The sequence below is a fragment of the Mangifera indica genome, chromosome 7, assembly GCF_011075055.1.
Source record: "Mangifera indica cultivar Alphonso chromosome 7, CATAS_Mindica_2.1, whole genome shotgun sequence".
In the NCBI taxonomy this organism is placed as follows: Eukaryota; Viridiplantae; Streptophyta; class Magnoliopsida; order Sapindales; family Anacardiaceae; genus Mangifera; species Mangifera indica.
The window spans coordinates 18,258,140-18,280,275 of NC_058143.1; the positions used below are offsets into that span (position 1 = coordinate 18,258,140).

Sequence of the window (22,136 nt, forward strand, 5' to 3'; positions counted from 1 at the left end):
GGCTGGCATGTCAAAATTGGTGGGGCGTACGCCGCCGGTGGGACTCTTAAGTAAATTTACAGTAATATTTATGTGAAGGGATGGACAAGTTTTGTTTAGTTTAGGGTTTAGATTAGGTCTGTGAGAGGTGTAATGAAAATGAAAGGTGACGGCACAGACTTTGTTTTGAAGGCGGTGGTATGGTGATGAGAGATTGATGGGAGAATGACATGGAGCTGTTGGGGAGTAAAGAGAGTGAGTAGGCAACTTAATTGCCAATTAATCAATGCATCATTCAGAGAAGAGGCTCTTTCTTCTGAAAAAACAATATAAAAAAGGTTTCAATGACGTTTGAATGGCCAAGCCTAAAATCGATTCCTTCGCAAAGTTAGTTAATGGCCAATGGACTAAAGTGGAGATAAATTATCAAAGTCATATTTATAGGGTAAAAAATTAAACTCAAGTGGAGAAGATTTGATTCTTCACTCTTCGGGTCTCTTTATCAAAGATAAAGAGATTTATGTTAAATCATTATTTATATATTAGTCATTGATTTAGAGTAGAGAAAAAAAATTATCAATACAAAAGATAGTAATAAAAAGAAAAAAAAATAACTCTAGAATTTTTGAAAAGATAATGTGAATTTTTAAAATTAAAAAATTTTAAATATAAATAAAATTACTAATTTTTAAACCTAAAAAATTATATATATATATATATTTTAATATTATTAATAAAATAATAATTTTACTTATGCTTTTAATAAAAAATTTTAACCCCAACTAACTTGTATGTGAAATTTTAAGTTTTTTAAACTCCATAAATATAATTTTAAGAAAGTATTAAAACTAGTCTTTGGCCTTAATTAATTTATTAATTATAATACCAAATTATTATATATATATTTTAAATAATATAAATATTTATTATATTTTTTAAATATAAAATATAACTTTAAATATATTAATTACATAATTCATATTTTATTATATAAACAAAAAATTAATTATAAATTATTAAATTTAAATAATTTTTAATTTTAACAAATTTAATTAATTTTTAAATATTAATATTTTTATATAAATTAAATTAAATTATAAAATCATAATTTAATCAATTAAACTGAGCAATTTAATCTGATTTTAAAAACAATTCCTAAAATCATTGAATAGTTTCAAGAGGTCTCAAAGATCTGCGTATGCCATTATTCAGATCAATAATTAAGAGACAGTTACTAAATTTAAGATTTGGTTACTACCAAGGATTGAAAAGCTGAACGGGATCGGCCGGTTAGACGGGGTGGACTATGAACTGATACTGTTTACAGATTTTGTAGCAAACAGAACTATTTTTCACTTAAAATCGGTTTGGACTGCAGGCGAACTATCAGTTCAAACCAGGTCAGTGTCCAATCCGGTTCAGACGGTTCACTGTTTGGGTTTCAATATAAACAGTTTTTTTTTTTCTCAATTCCTCTGCCGACAAATTTTTCCAGCCGCTGACGTTACTTTCTGTAATTGTTTTGGCTCCTTTGCCGACGACTTTGTTCACAGTTAAAGACGGGTGACGCCCCAACGGCAGTGGAGGACGACGACAGCTGTTTCTGGGCTGCTACAGTGGACGACGTGTTCTGTAAACCACTATAATTTCAGCCGTTGACGACAATTTCTCAGGGATGACGGTTGACGACGACAAAGTCCGGTTGCTACTGTATACGGCTTTTCTTCTTCAACGGCAACTGTAGGATAATGGTGGTAGGATATGCCGAGGTATATATATATTATAACTTTTGTAAAGCTGTGTGTAAAGGGTTAAGGTTATATAAATTTATCTGAAACTGCAGAAATTAACTTCAGTGGCTGGAAAAATTCTTGGTTAGTGTTAACGTAATACAGTTTTGTTTGGCTGACCGATAACGCATATGTTTATTGGATTAGATTTGTTTAATCCATATATTTTGTTTCGATAAAAATTAGTCGTTATTATTTATTAAATTTATGTTTAATAATATATATATATTTTATTAATTGTAAAAAATATGTATAATATAAAATTTATTGTGTAAAGTATATATAATTACACATAATTTTTTTAGCTTTTATATAAAACTGAAATTTTGAACGAATTGATTAGTTAAACTGATTTGACCAATCTGATCAAAACTAATAGCACTACCGTAAAAGAGCAGTTAATTCGGGCATGTAGATGATAATTTCAATTTTCAATATAATACTATAAACAAATGTTTGGGCTGAGAACCCGAAGTCAATCCTTGACCTATGGGCCTGGAATCATAGTTGAGCCCATGGAGAATTTGGGTGGGATGTCAGTTGTCACAGCCTCCTTCAGAGCTGAGGCAAGAGTAGACTTAATGGGCCAGGAGACAATCGGCTTAGAGGGTCCAAAATTCTCAAGTTAAAAAGAGCCAGGCCAGGCATCATATGAGAATGAGTTTGTGTATATCAGTAGAACACATTTATGACTTTTCCTTCCTTCTGCAGCAAGGATAATGTGCTTAACTAATCCAAGTAAAGCCAATTCATTCCCCAACAAAATGCTGGCATTGGCCTCGAGCAGTTAGTATACACACAGTCAATTGCGCTATAAGAAATAAAATGATGATTCGAAGTAAGGTTTAATGGCAAAATGCAGGGATACTCGTAATGTGGTTGAGAGTCTAATGGCATTCTTTATTTACCTACAGACTTTGTATAACAAGAAGAGGTATCCACTAGAAGAATAAAATACAAAACATATAAAATTATTCTCTGTATCCCAGTAGCATATAAACAGTAGAACTACGATGACTTCCATTACAAACAAGTACTATCTACAAAAATAATTCCTTTAATGTGTATGTGTAGAGGTTATTTCTGTATAACCTGGAAACTTATGTATAGGAAGCAGCAAACTGAACTAGGCATGAGGCAACATATGTATACAGTACAATCACATAATAGTTAGGTATCAGATAATCAAGTGACGGTGGTACCAGAAATCTCGAGCACCACTTATTTATACTAGTTTTGCAAAACCAAAACCAGCGACAACATCAGAAGTGCCAACAAATAATAAGTCCTGAGGAAATTTGAGCCAGCTGCAAATGAAACAGGCATAATGGGAACACGTTTGAGCTTCAGTTTTATGCATTGATGCAGATTAATACATTAACAAACAGATCACAAGCTTCTTCTTAAGGCAAAAGGAAAGTAGCACAATATGTGCTTATAAATTTTCAAACTTACCTTGATTTTTACCATCATCAGCCAATGCAGGAGCTGGTGGTGGAGATTGAGAAATTCCCAGGTTCGCACAATCCAATCCAATAGCACCTGAAATTAATAACCAAATTTGCTAATACGTTTTTTTTTAAGCATAGAACTAGATCATTATATGCCTAAACAATTTAACCTAAAGTGTGCCTCTCAGTTATGTTATCTTACATTCATTGTAGCATGGAAAAGCAGACGTGTTAAGAAGATTATAATAACCCGGATCACATTCACAACTGTATGAGAAATTTGATGTCCTGTTGCATGATCCACCTCCACAATTGGTCCAGTGGCAGACTATATAATCAAAACTCAATGAATTAGTACCATGACACCAGCTGATGACAAGCAAGAGTAATAGTGTAAATGTTGTGGTGCTTACTGTCAAAGATTGACAGGTTAGTGGATGATTTCTTTTGAACAGGAGAAGGTGCTGCCATGCAACTGTAATTCAGTGTACCTAGAAAGCCAAAGTATCAGCATCAACAAAAACCAGAAATAAAAATTGCAGTTGATCATATATCATAAAGTCCAAGTATGCAGCATTAAACAACTAAAAAACTCACAATCTTTAACTTTGATACGATATTTCGATTAAATCTTACAAGTGTTTCTACATCTCATTTAAGAAATACACCAAATCTCACCATATACACCAGCAAATTTCTTTCTAGGCAAGAATGGTAAATTAAAGGGATTTGACTCCATTTTACTTCCCAACGCACACAACCACCGCCCGCGCCCGCCGCCCCCCCCCCCCCCCCCAAACCCAAACAACAAGATATTGGCATTGCCAACTTCAACATTTGACTCCTGTTGGCAAAGAATCTAGTCCATTAGTCTTACCTCTATTTCTAGTTATTAATTGATCCATGATTTTTTCACTGAATTTAATTGAAATCTCTAGACAGTCATAAACTAGATTATGCTTCATAACTATCAACTATTACAATGTATAAACTTGTTTCCAAATCTTCAAGAACATGTCTATCTACATAGGGAGTCAGAGACAGAGAGTGCTCACAATTGGGAATTACGCAAGGAAGAAACTTGAACTGATTATTGTCATCCGAAATGGTCTGCATCCACCCAGGATAACACACACAGTCATAAAAGATTGTGCTATTCGTAGAAGGCTGGCACTTTCCTTGTCCACATTCCGCTTGTTCGCACACATTATCTGCACCCAATAATCAAAACAATCACACAAGAATGACATCAGTCCTTGAAATAAAGGTCGACCCAGATGCTAAAAAGTAGTAATATCAATATAGATGGTAAGAAACAGACCGAAAGCAGGCGCGAGAATCGGAGGCAAGAGACTGCTTGGAGTAGCCATAGGTTGCAGAGCAACAACAAGAAGGAATCCAAGAAGGGCTGTGGCAATGACAGAAGCCATGTCTAATTTCTAGAATATAAGGGAGCAGAGATCAGCGAAAGAGTGGAGCAAAGATTGTTAATGAATGGTGAGATATACATGGAGCCTGAAACCCAGTTGACTTTTGGGATGGGCCTTGAAAATCTAATTAAGATCCTCCATAACTTTGTTTTCGTGTTTGGATTCAAAAGCAATAAAAATGAAAAACGTGTCTGACCTGAACATTGAGCGATCGCGTGTTGGATTCACATGTGCACATGTTACTCTTTTTCTGTGCATATGTAAAATTATATTTTCTTTCTCTTTTCATTTAAACTGTGCAAATCTAAAGCAATTTTCTTGTGGGTTTAAACCAAGAATCGCTATTACAAAATTAGCACTTTATATAGATTATATAATTAGATTAAAATCTTGATGAATCTTTTGTAATTTATTTATTCTACTAATTCATAACTAAAAATTATAATCAGACTGTTTATGATTATACATACATGAAAACATGTTTGATGAAGATTTTGGAGAAAGTTTCAGACTTTCGAGAATTTTTTTCATTTGAAGCAAGATAGAATTTTGAGCTTGTTGGGGGCAAAAATCTCCATATTTAGTTACAATAATATTATTTGTGTATTTTTTGCTTTAATTGTTTCAAAGTCCAATGATATTTCCTTGCTTGTAGAAAGAGAACAAGTTGGAATTTCTTATCCATGATGTTAGAGTCTATTTCTCATTAAGAAACTTGACAATAAAGTTCTGCAATCTTTCTTGAAATGGCCTCAGTTTTCTGCATGATGATCCTCCGCATCTCCCACACCGAAGCTAATTCAATGCATTTATCAGGGCTGTGCATCTCTCATTATATCACGTTTAAAGTTGGGTTCTTGGGAAGGATTTTGGATCCTACTGGGCGGTGTTGCAAAAGGAGTGGGGATCAGTTCTTCTTCCATCCTGTTTTAATGCGTTTTCATTCTAAACTTCCGGCTACCAAATATAGATAAAAGATGTGATCACTTATAAGCAGATATTTCTCATTTTTAGGTGACAAAAGTCAAGAAGTTAACCATATCATAAATACGAATCTGACTTTTCTGAAAAGTGAAAGAACTTAATTTCCTGGGCTTCATACAAATATCACTCCTTTCAGTTGAACCTCTCTTCATTCTGGATTATAAATAAACAAGAGATGAAATGTTTTCTAGTCTTTTCTGTCACTGTTCAGCTCATTTAACCTTTGCTCATATTTTGAAGTAAAAAATTTTGTTTAAGTCAGACTAACCTGCTCTATCGAGGAATTCAATTTTGCCATGATGTGAACCATCACATGGTTAAATTCAGGTCCTAGTCCATCGATCTATGACCAAGATTATGAGTTCTTCCTCTGTAATCAAATGTCTACTAGCAAAATTTCCTTCGTTCATTTACTCACACTTAAAAGCCCTTTTTTCAGGGTTTATAACGTTATTTTTAAATTTATGACCCTAACTTGTAGGTCATGTCGAGCTCGCAAACTCTCTGAGTTATTTGGAGATTTAAAAGTTGGCTTAGAAACCAATCGAACAAATAAAAAATAAAAATATATATAAAGTGACATGTTCATACTTTAAAGATCTATAAAAATATATTTTAAAGTCTTTAAATCGTGCCTTAGGTTTTATCGTATTGTGGACCGACACAACCTTTAATATCAATCATTTGATGGGCCATAGCCGAGCCTGGCGTGGCCCTGGTGTTTTGTTCTTTTACTGGTGTTGTAGAACGAAGCTGAACACTATGATTTGGGATGTCTATTATTTCAGTTGATAGACTGAGTTGTTTTCTGTCAACTTTATCATAGGATAAGGCTATTCGGCAGGTTCTCATTTTATACTGATATTATAGAGCAGAGTGAGCATAAGTTCTTTCATATTGTGACCAAAACAATTAAAAAAGAAAGAAGAGAGATGTCTTTAGAAGGCATTATATGACAAGATACCATTGCTGAAAATGTTTGAGAAATAGTTGATGGAACATTCTATGTTTCCAACTTGAAAAACCATGCAAAAGAAGCAAACAACCACGGCTGTAATTTTAATTTATATTCACTGAACTTCCAGGTATATATATTCTCCTCTTCAAAGGCCTAATTTCTATGGTCTTGATGAATGGTTTTCTGCCTTCTTCCCCTTTAAAAACTATCATGATTAATACAAAAATATCATATACAGAGCTTCAACGCCTTAACTTTATTTTTTTTCTAGTTTTTTTCATCTAAGATTCCATTCAATAAGTTGGAGAAAATCCGAAGCTCTGTAAGGAATAAGAAAGATATCAGGAGTAGACGGGGGTTCGACAATAAGGGCAATGAGGATGGTCTGCAAGCCAAGGAAGAAGGCAATCTGAATGGTACTTGTGGGAACAAGAGAGGCCCATCACCGGTTGCTCAGCTTGAAATTCTTCCAAACAAATACAACATACATTCCACTGTGATTTACGTCTTCCAAGTTTGAAGTTCCACTGCTTCCCTAACAGCTTCTTGGTCAACCGAGAATCCTTCTTGTGTGCTTTCAGGTCGAAACCGCAACCCATATTTGATTGCATTTCGCTTGACCTTTAAGTAATAAAGTATGTCAGGAGCTAAAACAGGTGATGAATTCTCAATTCTGAACACACAAAAAAGAACATGATTTAAGACAAAAAAGAAAAAGGTCCTCTTAAAGCAGTTTGCATCACCGAATTTTGAAATTTTGAACAAGAAGATAATTTTCCTGCTCTTCAGTGGCTTCAATATTACAGAACAATTCATTGATCTGAGGAAAATGTTGAATTCTAGCCTTTTAACTCTTTCGAAAAATTTTAAATATAATAGTTTTATCTTTTATTGATTTGGAAATCTATAATTCACTCTTTACCATTCAAGTTTGGAAACTCTAATCCCCCTTGTGAACAACCACAACCACCACTCCACCATAAAAAGACAACCAAAAGAACCCACCATACCATCTCAACCCTACAGCCTTAGTGCAATTGATTTCAGTATGTCGGTTTCATTTGAAGAGAGAGAGGGTTTTGCGAGCTAGACCAAGGATGGCTTGCAAGGTTTTGAGGTATAAAATGGCTTGTCGAAATAAGGAATTGGCAGCAATAGTGGTGGTGAAGTCCAACTAGACATGTCAATTAGGTCAGATCGAATAGAGTCCCGATACAAAACACGAAAAAAAAACACGGCATGAAAATGCCCGATCTAGTACTGTAGTATGTCAGGCTAGGCCCATGGGCCTATTGGGCCGGGTCTCGGACTTTAATATTAAACCTATGGGCCGGTTCGATCCGCTACTGTTTAAAAAAAATATATTTTTTAATTTTTGCTAGCAGAAGCAAGACTTTTGTCTTGTGTTTTCTTCTGCGTTGCGACAAAAGTCTTGTTAGGCAGAGAGAGAAGCAGTAGAAACCTTGACCTTCAATTTTTTTTTAATTAATTAATTTTTTTATATAAATCTATTCAATTTTTTTTCATTTTCACTTTCATTTACAAATCTTTCAATCTCAATTATTTTATTATATTTTCAATCTCATTTTCTCTCATCAATTATCTTACAGAAAATATCTAAATTCATAAATAATAATTCTTTGTGTTTATAATTTTATTTTTAATTTAATTTTATCATTACAAAATATTACAAATGAATCAAGTATCAAATGAATTCAATCCATTTGAATATTATCATAGTATATATTTATTTATGTTTTATAATTTGAAAAATAATTTGTATTTAAAAATTTTAAATAACTTTTTTAAATATTTAAAGTCTGGCCCGGCCCATAAATATGGGCCGGGTTTTATATATTAATGGGTCAATCTAGCTTGAAAGCCTATTACTGTTTGGGCTCTGGGTTCAGCGCAACCCATCGACACCTCTAAATCCAACTGAGTATGCGACAGAAAAGTACGAGATGGCAGCCTGGTAGGTGCAATTAACAAAAGTGTTTCGGATCAGCAAAATTTTGACCCTTAGATGGGCCTAAACATAGATTTTGTTTAATAGGGTTTTTGGGCTCGGGTTTTATGAGTGTCTGATTTAATCCGAATCCGTGTCTTTAATCCAGTAAGACTAATACTCTTTCTTTTTCTTTTTCTTTTTCTTTTCTTAGCCATACGTGGAAGCCCTCACCTTAAAATGTGCAGGTTTGTATACGTGTATGTCATTAAATTTTGTTGGCTTCACGTTCGTGCCACCTCAACGTTAGAATGTCTAAGAAAAAGAAATGGAAGTTTTGGTATCATGCCAAGTGATGATTCAAGTAGGTCTACTAAAATCTTAAGAAACTGGTAGTGAGAGTGGTCATAAAAATGTAGTTGAGAAAGGATCAAAGAAGAGAAAGTATAGATCTTCTGGCAATGCAAAATCAGGTTTAGCTGAAACTGGTGAATATGGCAAGGATTGCATCCTTACAAAATCTAAGAAGAAGGAGAGGAGAGGCAAGTTAAACTGCAAGAGGACGATCTTAATGCTCTTCAGAAGAGTGGGCAATACAAAAGATTATGATGCTGAATTCTGCTTTTAAGATTTTGTTAATCTGAAGTGATGGTAGAGAAAATGTTAATCATTAGTAAAGAAATAAGAAACAAACCTGGGAGCAGGATGCAAACAGCCTAGCCTTCTCTCCAGGCGCTGGCGAGCTCTTAGAGCTGTTTCATCCAAAGTGCAAACATCAGGAACCGAAGGTTCATAGCGGCTGCAACTAGAGTCTTGATGGTGATGGTGATGGCTATGTGTTCTCCTACTGGAAGGCACCCATACTCCAGGTAACACTCCAGCCATATTTTCAGTATAAAAAGACTATCAAATTCAATACGCCCGAATCAGTCTTTCTCTTTAACAAACAACAATGGTTACTGCGCAGTTGCAACTAGTACTTTAAAACAAACATTCTCCAAGATTTGTCATTTGATATTTTGGGTTCAAAATTTTTAGTATTTTCCTGACTCCTTTTTTTAATACATAACTAACTATTTAAGAAGCTGCAGAAGATATTCATTACATGACAACTGTACCTGCCTTAAATCACAGTGCAATTTGCAAATGCCAGAAAGGTCAGGTGGGACTTCTCTGAAGTTTAGGTGTCTACGAATGTCATTGGCCGGACCGGGCTTCATTAGATTTCTACCTTTTATATGCAGATTTTTTGCCCATATTTATTGGTATTTTTAGAATAATTACAGTTTGTATTGTAAGTTTTATGTTATATTACTATTCTGTGATATTATTTTTAGAATCAGATTAGAAGTCAATCCGATGGGAGGGGTGGTCCAATCCAATAGACCTTCAGACTATTTGGTCAATGATCAGATTTATTATTAGTTCAAAAATATTATTTAAAATAATTTTATATAATTTATTATTAAATATATAATCTATTTTTAAATATATCTCATCACAATAAAATTAGTATAATATTATTCATATCCCAAATAATGAATTGAAAATCATTTTTTTATGATCATATCCAATTTTTTACTCGGTTCAGCCATTTGAACTTCTCCGTTTAATTTAGTCTACTCTAAAACGATTTTCAAATAAACTGAAACCTTTATTGCCAACAAATAACAGTCCAACCGATTAATCTAATCTAGTTTTTAAAACCATAATCATATCATTCATCTTTATATATAGAATTGTTTCGTTATATATGCGTTTGTTGTTTGATATTAATAATAGTATTACTTACTGAGTACGTTAGGTTTAAGTTATTTTATATTACAAAAAATGAAAAATTACATCCCATATAAATAAATTATCTGAAAAATTAGTAAAATTGACATACGTAAATAAATATTGTGCTTGTCTTAATAAAAGAATATTGAGATATTAAATTACTTAAATATCTCTAAAAGATTAATGAGTATACATTAATTAGTATTGTGTTTTTGTTTTTATAATAACAATTTGTCCAAACAAAATACATATAGATCAAATAAAATAATATCAATAATAATAAAAAATAAATTATTAGAATAATATTTGAATTCTCCCCTACAGTGTATTGTTCTAGCCTTAAATGAACATTCAAAATTATATAGAGCTTTATATGGCAATTAAAAACGTGTTGGGCTTGGTGAAAGATGAAGTGCTTATTGTTTTTATCGAATTGAAGAAATAATTTCATTAATTCTATTCAATTTCCCGATATATTTACTGGAAATTTTCCAAGTCTTTATAAAGAAGAACTTTCTAGTTCAGGTGAAAAAAACATTTCCGGTTACAGGGTTTGGTTTATAAGAGATTGAAGTGACCTCTGCTTTAATCGTTTGATTTGGTAACTGGGTCCAATGGGTAGCCCAACAAGCCAATATTTTGGCAGGTTCGATCGCTCAGCCTTAAAAAAAGAGAAGATGCATAGTAGTTAATTTTAATTATAGTTGTTAATATCTTATAATATATGATATATATATATATATATATATATTAAAAAATAATATTATAATAAAATATATCAAATTAATATAATATAATGAACGTATCATATGATATGATATATTTTATCAATACGAATTGATACATTTTTTTAGAAAAAATAATGATATAGCAAGGATGTATATGATATTTTTTAAATAATCACGTATTAATTATAATTTTTTATTACTTTATTTTTTAAATATATAAGATGATACTGATTTAACTATTATGAATTTGAGTTAAAATGAGTAGAACCAGCTTAAAAGCTTTAATCATCTTGACCCACTAATTTTGATTGCCTTAAAATGCTATTAAATGTGTAAACACACATCTTAGGGATGGCTAAATGCATTAATGGGAAGATAAACACACATCTTTACGACCATTAATAGATTAGTTTATTATAATAAATAATAAATCTATATATACTTAAGAAGAATATCAATTTAAGTATCAATAACGATATGTTATTGTATAATTAAATAATTTTAAATTGAAAATAAAATAACATTTAATCATATAATATAATAATTTTGACATAAATTTGTTATTTAAAATTTTTGTTTATTTTAGGGTAATCAAATAAAATTGAAAAGTGATTAAAAATCTTATAATATTGTGTCCACATTATTTTTTATTAATACGGATAGATTTTGAATTAAAAAAAGTGTGATTTATACATTTAGAATCCTAAAAAAGCCCTACCTTATTAGGAAAATGTTAATCACTCTTTGAAATATAATCTCGACTCTTTGCGTATGTGATAATTAACTTAGAGAGCACATGAGAGGACAGCCAAGAAAGGGAAATAGGAATAAGCATCCATGCATATGATTTGAGACAAATAAAATAAAGTGCATGAATAAGGCTTATGTGCTGACAAAAAGACCACAGGATCTTCCTTATTCTAATTTCTCTACCAATCTTCACATGCATGCATGCACAGATTACTACTATTATTATTTTTTCATGTGGTGAGCTTGCACTTGAATTATGTAACGTTTTAGTTATTGGAAATTAACAATTCTTCTAATAGAGGAGGGGGTTTTTTAAATAAATTATAAACTTTGGGGGTTCTTTTTGAAGAGTATATCAAAATAGGTGATCTAGCATTGTTTAATAATTTAGCTGATTAAATATCAGAAGGTTCCTTGATTATAATTAGATACATGAATCTGAATTCTACAACCAAACTGTGTCCATATGAACCTTTTCAACAGGTTAATTATTTCATTTAGCCAAAGGACTCATTCCCATCCAAAGTTTACTTTTTACCTAAGTTCGTCTGAATAATTATGACTTTATTTTTGTTTAAACAACAACGAATTATCTAAACAAATCGTTTGTTATCCAGATGAATAATTCATCTTGTTCATCGTCTAGATGAATAGTAGAGTCAGGAGAGATGGTTGAAAAGGAGAGATAATGTCAAAGATGGAGAGATATTGTCAGAAGAGTGTTAGAAAAGTCATCGTTCGTTAAAAAATTCATTGAAAAATTAAACCTTAGGGGAAAAATATGTAACTATTAAAAATTTAAGAGAAATTATTAGTTTTTAGGATTTAGAAAAAAAGTAAGATGAAATTTTAATTTTTTTTAATATCATTGATCAAATAATAATTTTACTCCTAAAATTAATAAAATAATATATAAATAGATATTTAAATTTTTAAAAAATAATAAATAAAAATTAAAAAAATAAAATTTTACATAAAAATACGTACTTTGGCCTTTCAATTAAGGCCTATCCTAATATTTTTTAAATTTAATTATTTAATTATCTTTACAAATTGATCTACTGTTGATAAAGCCTCATAATTCTGGGGTGCGGGCAATTAAGAAGGAAATTAAACAGACAAACCCCCCTGCGTGGTGTTTCCCTGAGCCGCCAAACAATTGGTCAAAGGGGAGCAAATATACAGACAGCCCATGTGAATGCCAACTTATCCTTTTCGTAATTTAATAAAATTGTTATAATAATGCCAAGGACAAACAATCCATAGCTATCTTACCAAATAATATATATCTGTGATATTTATCATTAATATAAATTAAAATATTTTAAAAAAGTAATTACGTGATAAAAGATATAACTAAAAAATTTTAAAATTTTGAGTGGTGTATAATATTTTAAAAAATAGTGATATATTAATTAAAATTTTTATTATTTTATTATTATTATTATTATATCTTAAATATATATATTTTATAATATGATATAATATATAATATAAAAAATTAAATTTGAGTTAGATAATAACATATGATGTTGGACTACAACGCTGCAAATACTTTCAACACATTTAACTCTCCTTGTACATAAATTGGGTAGACAAAAGGCCAAAGGACTATTTCCTTCCCAAGGTATGCGGTTTTCTTAAGTGTTTTCCCGTTAACTTTGAAAATCCTATTTATCTACCCGTAACCAGTTAAAATTAATGGTTTTAAAGGTAAAATTATGATTTTATCTGTATTATTAAAAATAAACTTAAATTTGATTTTATTTTCTCCTCTAAACTCTAAAAACTAACAATTTTTTCTAACCTAAGTTTTAAAAAATAGCATTTTCCCCCCGTAGGATTTTCAATTTTTCAGAGTTAGTTTTCTGACGCCGTTTCTTCCTCTCCGACGACCTCCAGACAATGCTTCTTCCTATTCGATGCAATCTCCTTCCGACGGTTGTCTTAGGCACGGTCGTTGACGAAGACGAGCCATCTTTATCGACGACTATGCCTAGAACAACTATCAGAAAGAGGTCATATTGGAGAAGAAGAAGTGTCGTCTGGAGGTCACCAGAGAGGAAGAAACGACGCCAGAAAACTAACTCTAAAAAATCAAAAACCCTAAAGAGAAAAATGTTATTTTTTAAAACTTGGATTGAGAGAAAATTATTAATTTTTAAAATTTTAGGGGGAAAATGAGATAAATTTTTGAGTGGTTAAGATTCTGGTAATTTTAACAGTCTATGAATAGATAAATGAAAATTTTAAAATTAATGAGAGGAAACTTGAGAAAACCACATACTTTGGGTGGGAAATAGTCCTTTGGCCTAGACAAAATCTGATTTTAAAGCTTCAACTGCTTTCTAATCTTGGAAGAGTGGATGGGTCTAAATCAAACTGATAAATGAATGTCTTTAGCAAACAGTTGTTTTTTTCCTTCTGGTTGATGTAACCTTACTTACCAAAACGAGCGAGCTACAGTGGTCCTTGCCATTGACAATAGGCCGTTGGCCTTTCATTCTAAACCAGCCTCTCGAGCAACTGGTTTCAATTTCGAATGGGCCCAAGTTTTACTACATTCCAGGCGACCATTTGAGTCACGTATAATTCGATTTAAATTATAAAAATAATTTATGATCTGAATTATAGTTTGGATAACTTTTAAGTCGAACTAAATTATAAATTATATATTTACAAAATACACTTATATAAAATCACCTTGTTTTTGCATATATATTGTTATTTCCTCTACATAATTATTATGTGTAATTTACATTTATTTTCCATATTTACCGAATATTCTAAATAATTACAATTTAATATTATTTATTAAATAAAAAATATTTAAAAATTGATGATTTTAAATAAGTTTAAATTATATCTTAAATTAGATTAAATCGTATTTTTATAATTTTATTTAAAATTTTTACCATTTTTTTGTTTTTACTTTGGTTTGAAAAATTGCTTAAACAGGGGTGTAAACATACTATCAAGTAAAAAATGGGCATGTGCTCATCCCAACACTCCTGACCCCAAAATGAGACCCTAAGTGGCCAGCATTTGCATCCCCCAAAAAAAAAAAAAGGAAAAAAGAGTATTTAACAAGGATTCTACACGTTCCTGATCCATTTTCACATGGTTTCTGAACCCCTCCACCCCACGTTAACCAACGCCAAAAAACAACATATTTACCATAGTACCCTCGTTGAAATTTTGACAATATTAGAAATTAAGTTGACCGGTAAAGATAAGGTGGATGGCTGAGAAGTTACATCAAAAGCAAGGAATCTTCGCCCATTTATCTTCCAGGATGTGGGCAGGTGGCTTGAATGGGGGAGCTTCCTTCTTGTTTCTGTTCTCTCATGCTGGCTTTAATTTCTTTCCTTTTTTAACTATATGGACCAACGGAACAGTAAGATAAAGCTGTCAAAGAAGGTCAGTTAATTCCGATCTAATAAGACAGACAATTTAATGTTGATGGCTACATGTGGATCACAGACTCGGGAGATCTACATATCAGTTGTAGTTATCTTCTCTGTATTTTCTCCTGTGATAGAATGCAAATGAAATAAGCCTGGAAAGTTTTGATAGAGATGGGGAAGACAGGAAAATGGCTTAAAAGTTTCTTGACAGGGAAGAAAGACAGAGAGAAGGAGAAATTTATCAGTAATCAAACGACTACTGCTGCCATAGAAAATCCATTAACTGCAACCCCGAAAGAAAAACGGAGATGGAGCTTCCGAAGATCTTCAGCTACTGCAGGAGCTCCTTCTGCAGAGCAAATTGCCCCTGCTGCACCGCCAGCTATGCAAGTTGCAATAGACAAAGAAGATGAGCAGAAGAAGCATGCTATGGCTGTAGCTGCAGCCACGGCTGCAGCTGCTGATGCAGCTGTGGCAGCTGCACAGGCTGCGGCTGCTGTGATCAGGCTAACAGCTGCTGCCAACGGGAGAGCCAGCGCCATTGAAGAGGCTGCTGCCTTAAAGATTCAATCCTTTTTCCGCGCTTATTTGGTGTGTAACTCTTAATTTCCATTTTTCAAGATCCGAATGTTGCAAAGATGAAAATGTGAATCGAATTTATTGGCATTGTTGCAGGCAAGAAAAGCACTGCGCGCATTGAAGGGACTAGTGAAGCTGCAGGCATTGGTAAGAGGTCACCTGGTGAGAAAACAAGCCACAGCTACACTGCGGTGCATGCAGGCATTGGTTACAGTGCAGGCTAGAGCTCGCGCTCAGAGAATCCGCATGGCTGAAGAACCAGATCAAGCTAATCAGAGGCAGTCAGTCCACAGAAAATCAACTCAGGAGAATTGGTTAAGGCATACATATTCGGTTAGTTCTATTTACCTTCGAATCTTGCGATCTTGGGAAAATACTAGTCTACTTATAATACTTTCATTTATTGATCAAACAGTCTAGTGTTTCTTCCTCTTCTGCTCTTAATTAATTATGCACCGACATAGTACACAAATTTTAGATTGCGAATAATCCTTCATGAGCCATTACGGATCTGAGTTTCTTTTCTTTTTTTTTTTGGGTGTTTGTACATGTAGGAGATTGATAGAGGCATGGAAGAGAACATTAAGATAGTAGAGATTGATAATGGTGAATCAAAGGGAAGTTCAAAGAGCAGAAATAGCTACTCAAACCATCCACAGTATGCTTCACATCGCGCTTATTCCACCCAAGATAATTACCAGGTTTCCCCAGCTCCATCAGCGCTGACTGACATAAGCCCCAGAGCCTGCAGTGGTTATTTTGAGGACTACTCTTATAGCATAGCGCAAAGTAGTCCACAGTACTATTCTGCCATATCCAAGCCTGACCCTTCAAAAGTTCCTTTTGCCTTCCCTAGGACAGATTATGCTGAATCTTTGTCCTATGACTACCCGTTGTTTCCCAATTACATGGCTAATACAGAATCTTCAAGGGCCAAAGTTCGTTCTCAGAGTGCGCCCAAGTCAAGGCCAGATTCATTTGAGAGGCAACCAAGCCGACGAAGGGCATCCATAGAAGGAAGAAATTTCCCAAAAGCTGTGCGGATGCAAAGGTCTTCTTCTCATGTCGGTATGACTGCTCAAAATTACCAATATCCATGGTCAATCAAGCTTGACAGGTCATCAGTTTCGCTTAAAGACAGTGAGTGTGGATCCACCAGCACAGTGCTTACTAACACCAACTACTGCAGATCACTTGTCGCATACGATGTGAGTTTACATATTCTGAAATCACTCAGCTAATTAAATTATGAACTAAAGCGAAAAGAAAAACATTTGACAGAAAGCAAATACGTGAATTCTCTCAGAAATAATATTGGTTTTTGTGGGTGCAGCCTTATGGAAACAGGTACTAACAGTGCATCTCTATGCAGACTTCATACAAATAATACAAGCACCGGAAGGAAATGATCAAGAAAAGTGAAGTTTCTGATAAAGAAACTGCCATAATTTCCTGACAGATTTTCATCGGTGTCACTACAAGGAGCTCTATATTTAAAAAACCACTACGTAGAGTGTTTCTTTTTTTTTTTTAAATTTCGTGTGAATGTTTTTGCATGATTTGATTGAATGTGGTTCTTACACAAAGCTTATGATAATGAGCTGCAAGCATTACGATTGCAGAAGTAGGTACTCAATAACGTACCGATTCATTTTCTGTTCATAAAAAATTATATGGTGTGATTGTTTCCCATGTTAATAATCAAAAACTTAGTTATTTTTATGGATATTCGATCGGATGCTAATTTCTTTGCTATATTTATCTGATTTATATTATTTCATCAATGTTCTAAAGGAAGCTTCTCAGTAAACTGAATAGCTCAAACAACTGAACCTTAAGAAAAATTTGCTCTACATTATTCACCATCAACATAACATAAGTAATTTCTTCTGCTTTTGCTGACTTGCTTTGGAATTCAGGAATCAAACCCAACTTAACATTAAGCAGATTCCTTTCTTCCCCCCTTCACTCTATTAAAAGGTTATCTACTGATTCCAAAGTAGCTTGCTTTTTCTGCCTCATGAAATTAAGTGCTCACGTATACTTAACATTAATATATGCAGACTGAAGCTCTCGTAACCTCTGCCCTCTGTCGACTCTGAAATCACTCGTCATTCTACCGAACTACTTTACCATAAATTCAGCAAAGATAATAAAGAGAAATAAATATGGGGCATTGAAAGAAAGTACGAAATGAGGATAAGAATAGGACCATAGTCTGGATATGAAGTGGATGATGGATTTAGTTTACAGTTACAGGGTCTACCGAACGTTGCAGTTCATAATAACATACACAGCCAACAATTTAATATCATAATCTCACTATAAAGCCCAGAACCAATGCTGCTTACCCACCACCTTTGTCCATTTTTGAAACATAATTTGAGGTAGTATTTATTTTTTCTTGTTTATTTCCAGCAAGAATTTCGCAGTTCAATTCTGTAGAACACAGCGGTTTGGTCTGTTCTTATTGTTGGGTTTGGCTAGGCCCGGTTCATTGATTCAACCGAAATAACTTTAGGGCTTGGACTTCCGTAATGTGGCTAGATGGGCACATGTTTTGAAGAATTGGTCCTAATATCTCTTCAAGCCCTACTTATGTTTAAGCCCTTTACCAGGTTAAATTCAAAAAAATAAAAAATAAAAAATCAAACCATATTTATCAAATTCAAAAGCACCAACTTTTGAATTTGATAACTTTATTTCTATTTTAATTTTTTAATTATAAGATAACTTTATTCATGAAATTAAAGAGTACAACTTGAAATTAAAAAAGAAAACACATTACTTTCAAACACTTTCACACATAAAGCTACATATGAATTTTGAGATAAATAAGCCAACGAATAAAACAAAGAAACATAAGAGAATCTTAACTTTGTGGACCATCCAAAGCTTAGTCTTTGATGCTTTCACGGTTGTTGGGGCTTATGCATTGCAACTGTGAAGAACCAAACTTTCAATAGTAAGTCCAGGTCCAAATCCAAAAAGTACTCCCCATTCTAATCCCTCTCCTGTGGTTTTAAGGCCATTTTCAGTTGACCTTTTTCTCATCTCATCCAAAGTGAACAATACAGTCACACTTGACATATTACCATACTCTGCAAGGATTTGTCTTGTTGCAAGCAACTTTTCAGGCTTTAGTCCTAGTGTGACCTCAATTTGATCTAAAATTGCAGGTCCACCGGGATGAACAGCCCAAAATATTGAGTTCCAATCAGAGATACCCAAAGGTTGGAATAACTCAATCAATTTCTTCTCAATGTGGCTTGCAACAAGACCGGGAACTTCTTTCCCAATATGAATTATTAGTCCGCTTTCGCGAATACTCCCGGTAATAGCCCCAGGGCTATCAGGTACTATTGTTGGGGATGTAGAGATCAATTCAAAGATAGGTTTCTCAACGCTAGGAATTGGATCTGCACCAACTACAAGAGCAGCTGCCCCATCACCAAATAAGGAATGACTCACAAGAACATCTATATCCGTCTCACTAAATCCACGTAAGCCAATCAAAGTTACCTCAGATACCACAATCAAGACACGTGCACCTTTATTGTTCTCAACTAGGTCTTTGGCCATGCGTAGTACAGTGCCACCCCCATTACAACCTTGTTGGTACAACATCAATCGCTTAACAGATAAGTCAAGGTCTAAGAGCTTGAGAATTCGGTAGTCAATCCCAGGCAAGAATGCAGCCATAGTGGTGCAACAAATTAAGTGAGTGATTTTGGACTTTGGTTGGCCCCATTCCTTAATAGCCTTCTCAGCAGCTTCTTTGCCTAATTGTGATATTAGCACCGCTGATATATCTTGTCTGATATCTAACGAAGGCGCATTATGTTCACGTATAATTGGATTTTCTTCCACAAACTCTTCATTGACATACATGTGTCGCTTTCTTATCATGGTTTTATCACCTGAAATCATTAAATATATCTTGGTTATTTTGTTCTTTCCAAATAGATACATGCATTTGTAAATTAAAGATCAATAGAAAGAGCAATAAAAGTAAAGAATAAAGTGAGATATTCTTACAGATGCGTTGCATTTTCTTCTTAAGTTCGACCATGTGGTCGTCATGGGTCATGCGAAAATAAGTATCAGGAAATTTGCTTTGCTCAAAGTAATGTGGAGGATTTGCTGTTCCAATGGCCAAGATTGTGGCTGTGCCTTGAGCACGTTGAGCCTTTCGAATTTCATCCACCGAAATCATTTTGGCTTTGATCCTGTTATTCTTAGTTTTGACTCTTGTGTTTTGTTGATCTTCTTCGTACATGGCTAGTCTATTTATAGGAACACCAAGCACATTAATAGATCATGCATGTTTTACACATGCGATTCAAAAAAGAATAAAAAAAAATGGTATGATACAAGGAATCTTTTAAAGTGCCCAACTGGGAAAATAAGAAATGCGACTAAAATGAAGAAAGAAGACAGATAAACAAACTTTGTTACTAGGTTGCGAATCTTTCTCGGCAGTTCGCAGTTGGTTGTTAACAGGAATTGCAGTGAACCCTAAAATATTTTAGAATATAATTCACAATAATTGGGGGCTTTAGTAATTACAAGTCCTTTTCAGTCTCGGATTGACGATGGAAAATGAAAATAAGTTTAATAGTTTATATGAATTAAAGGAATTAAGCGTTGCTGACTCTAAACAATTATTTGGTCCCATGGTTATTCGTTTGTTCCATGCACAGTATATATTTTATATTATAATATGATATATATATAAAATTATATGTATTTAAAAATATATTGAATTAATACGATATGTTATATATTATTGATATGTAATGATATAGTAAAAGTGTATTTGAAATTTTAAAAAAATGTTAGTGATATATTTTAAAATGATATTTGATTATTAGAATTTTTTTATTATTTTATTTTAAATAATGTATATTCTATAATATAGTACATGTTATACAATATGAAAAAATAGATTTTTGATACATTATACGATAAGCAATTCTACTTTTGTATTAGTATAGGATTCTAATTAAAGTTTCACCAAATTGATTGGTTATTTTTTTTTTTCTTTTTTTCAATCCAACGAAGTTGGTGATTCGTTCAGTAAAAAGTAAAGCATTCTACCATTTCAATCTCGATTCCATGCAACTTTTTTTTCTAAATTTATTCAGATTTAAGATACTATACATATTTCTTTACTTTTTTTTTTTTTAAATTTCTTGGCAGTTGGTTGTTAACAGTTTTCAGAAGGGAAACTCTGCACTAAACCCCTAACTATGGTGCTTCTTTATTACATAAACTATTTTTAATTTCGAAAAAGCTCAGAAGCTTATTGTTCTTCACATGTTCAACATCGACGATTAGTTTGGAAAACATCCCTTACCATTATCACAGTAGTTGATATTCAAATAAGTAAAAGATTCTTCTTACTGACAGCTGAAAAAAGAAAATTAAGTTTGTGGTGCAACTGATGGTCTATATGAATAAGGAGCATGTTTGGCAGGAAACTTTGAAAGAAAACAACAATAAAAGAGTGATTCACAGAGAGAAAATAAGAAGCAAGACTAGAGAAATTTGATAACTGCTTTTTCATTGTTATTGGTTTGCTATTTTCTCTGGGGGTTTGATGGGTTGAATAGCAAAACCCACATGAAAATAATGCTAAAATGGATGAGGCAGGATTTTTTTTTTTTTGGCAACAAGAAACCCATTCAAATTGAATTATCACTTTCGACACCAAATCAACTACACCAAGCAAGACAAACCCCAGTTTCAGTGTTGACTTTATCACTACTGATTAGATAAATTAAGAATTTAATTTTGATATGTCATCAGAAGAGACATAAACTCATATTTTTTATGCATAAAATATATTTTTTTTGTCACTCAAATTATCCCCTTAAAGTTAAGGTGGGAATGATGTTGATGATATCGCACTAGATAGTATTGCTTTTTCTTGGGGGGCCACATGGATAAATGAATATTTGAAACCATTGAAATTAATATTTGATTAGAAGGTTAATTGAAGTTTTCCAAGAATGTTTGATTTGAGAGAATTTTAGAGGATTTCTTACCTTTCAATGGTTTCTCTTGCAAGTTTTTGTTTTTTTTTTTCAAGTATGTTTGATCAATTGCAAATATGCGAGAATTAATCAAATTGTTAAATTCTTTATTATAACATACAACAAGCATAATCACATATAAATTTATACATAGATTGAGAACATCATAATTACATATAAAGTTGTCATTTAAACATGATCAAACTCCGACAAAAATGTCCATTGTCCAATGTATTAAAGGTAAGAAACTATACTTAACATATTTTTGTATGGTTTATAATCAAGTTCATTGAATACTTGAGTCAGTAGCGCCCA

General features: G+C 32.8%; 3 protein-coding genes and 1 long non-coding RNA gene across 5 annotated transcripts; 2 read left to right on the top strand and 2 right to left on the bottom strand.

Moving 5' to 3' along the window:
- Window positions 1-1,113: 1,113 nt before the first annotated feature.
- LOC123221820 lies at window positions 1,114-1,951 on the top strand. Its single transcript, XR_006503292.1, has 2 exons — window positions 1,114-1,379; window positions 1,533-1,951. It is a non-coding gene; the product is annotated as an uncharacterized LOC123221820 (long non-coding RNA).
- Window positions 1,952-2,645: 694 nt separating this feature from the next.
- On the bottom strand, window positions 2,646-4,884 carry LOC123220411. Its single transcript, XM_044642631.1, has 6 exons — window positions 4,542-4,884; window positions 4,276-4,431; window positions 3,634-3,711; window positions 3,423-3,548; window positions 3,225-3,311; window positions 2,646-3,076 (listed from the first exon to the last, which is right to left on the bottom strand). Exons 1-6 carry the CDS (start codon window positions 4,648-4,650, stop codon window positions 3,000-3,002), a joined length of 633 nt encoding a protein of 210 aa, XP_044498566.1. The 5' UTR covers window positions 4,651-4,884; the 3' UTR covers window positions 2,646-2,999.
- A 10,212-nt stretch (window positions 4,885-15,096) lies between these two features.
- LOC123220355 (protein IQ-DOMAIN 19) lies at window positions 15,097-17,509 on the top strand. Of its 2 annotated transcripts, none has more exons than XM_044642551.1 (4): window positions 15,097-15,795; window positions 15,880-16,116; window positions 16,338-16,991; window positions 17,156-17,509. In XM_044642551.1, exons 1-4 carry the CDS (start codon window positions 15,376-15,378, stop codon window positions 17,168-17,170), a joined length of 1,326 nt encoding a protein of 441 aa, XP_044498486.1. In that variant the 5' UTR covers window positions 15,097-15,375; the 3' UTR covers window positions 17,171-17,509. The 2 variants fall into 2 exon arrangements, with proteins under 2 accessions (XP_044498486.1, XP_044498485.1); XM_044642550.1 differs by having other exon boundaries at window positions 15,100-15,795; window positions 17,117-17,509.
- A 1,041-nt stretch (window positions 17,510-18,550) lies between these two features.
- On the bottom strand, window positions 18,551-20,026 carry LOC123220371 (chalcone synthase-like). The gene is made up of 2 exons (XM_044642574.1): window positions 19,822-20,026; window positions 18,551-19,703 (listed from the first exon to the last, which is right to left on the bottom strand). The coding sequence occupies exons 1-2, from the start codon at window positions 19,997-19,999 to the stop codon at window positions 18,712-18,714; spliced, it is 1,170 nt and encodes a 389-aa protein (XP_044498509.1). The 5' UTR covers window positions 20,000-20,026; the 3' UTR covers window positions 18,551-18,711.
- Between the last annotated feature and the right edge of the window lie 2,110 nt (window positions 20,027-22,136).

Excerpts from the sequence above, each read along its gene's own strand:
- LOC123220411 (XM_044642631.1), bottom strand. The coding sequence starts at position 4,650 with ATGGCTTCTGTCATTGCCACAGCCCTTCTTGGATTCCTTCTTGTTGTT. Across the intron at positions 3,712-4,275 it reads TCCTTGCGTAATTCCCAATT|GTACACTGAATTACAGTTGC; the intron begins GTGAGCACTCTC and ends TTGGCTTTCTAG. Across the intron at positions 3,077-3,224 it reads TGATGATGGTAAAAATCAAG|CTGGCTCAAATTTCCTCAGG; the intron begins GTAAGTTTGAAA and ends TTTCATTTGCAG.
- LOC123220355 (XM_044642550.1), top strand. The coding sequence starts at position 15,376 with ATGGGGAAGACAGGAAAATGGCTTAAAAGTTTCTTGACAGGGAAGAAA. Across the intron at positions 16,117-16,337 it reads GGTTAAGGCATACATATTCG|GAGATTGATAGAGGCATGGA; the intron begins GTTAGTTCTATT and ends TTGTACATGTAG. Across the intron at positions 16,992-17,116 it reads GATCACTTGTCGCATACGAT|CCTTATGGAAACAGGTACTA; the intron begins GTGAGTTTACAT and ends TTGTGGGTGCAG.
- LOC123220371 (XM_044642574.1), bottom strand. The coding sequence starts at position 19,999 with ATGATTTCGGTGGATGAAATTCGAAAGGCTCAACGTGCTCAAGGCACA. Across the intron at positions 19,704-19,821 it reads GAAGAAAATGCAACGCATCT|GTGATAAAACCATGATAAGA; the intron begins GTAAGAATATCT and ends TAATGATTTCAG.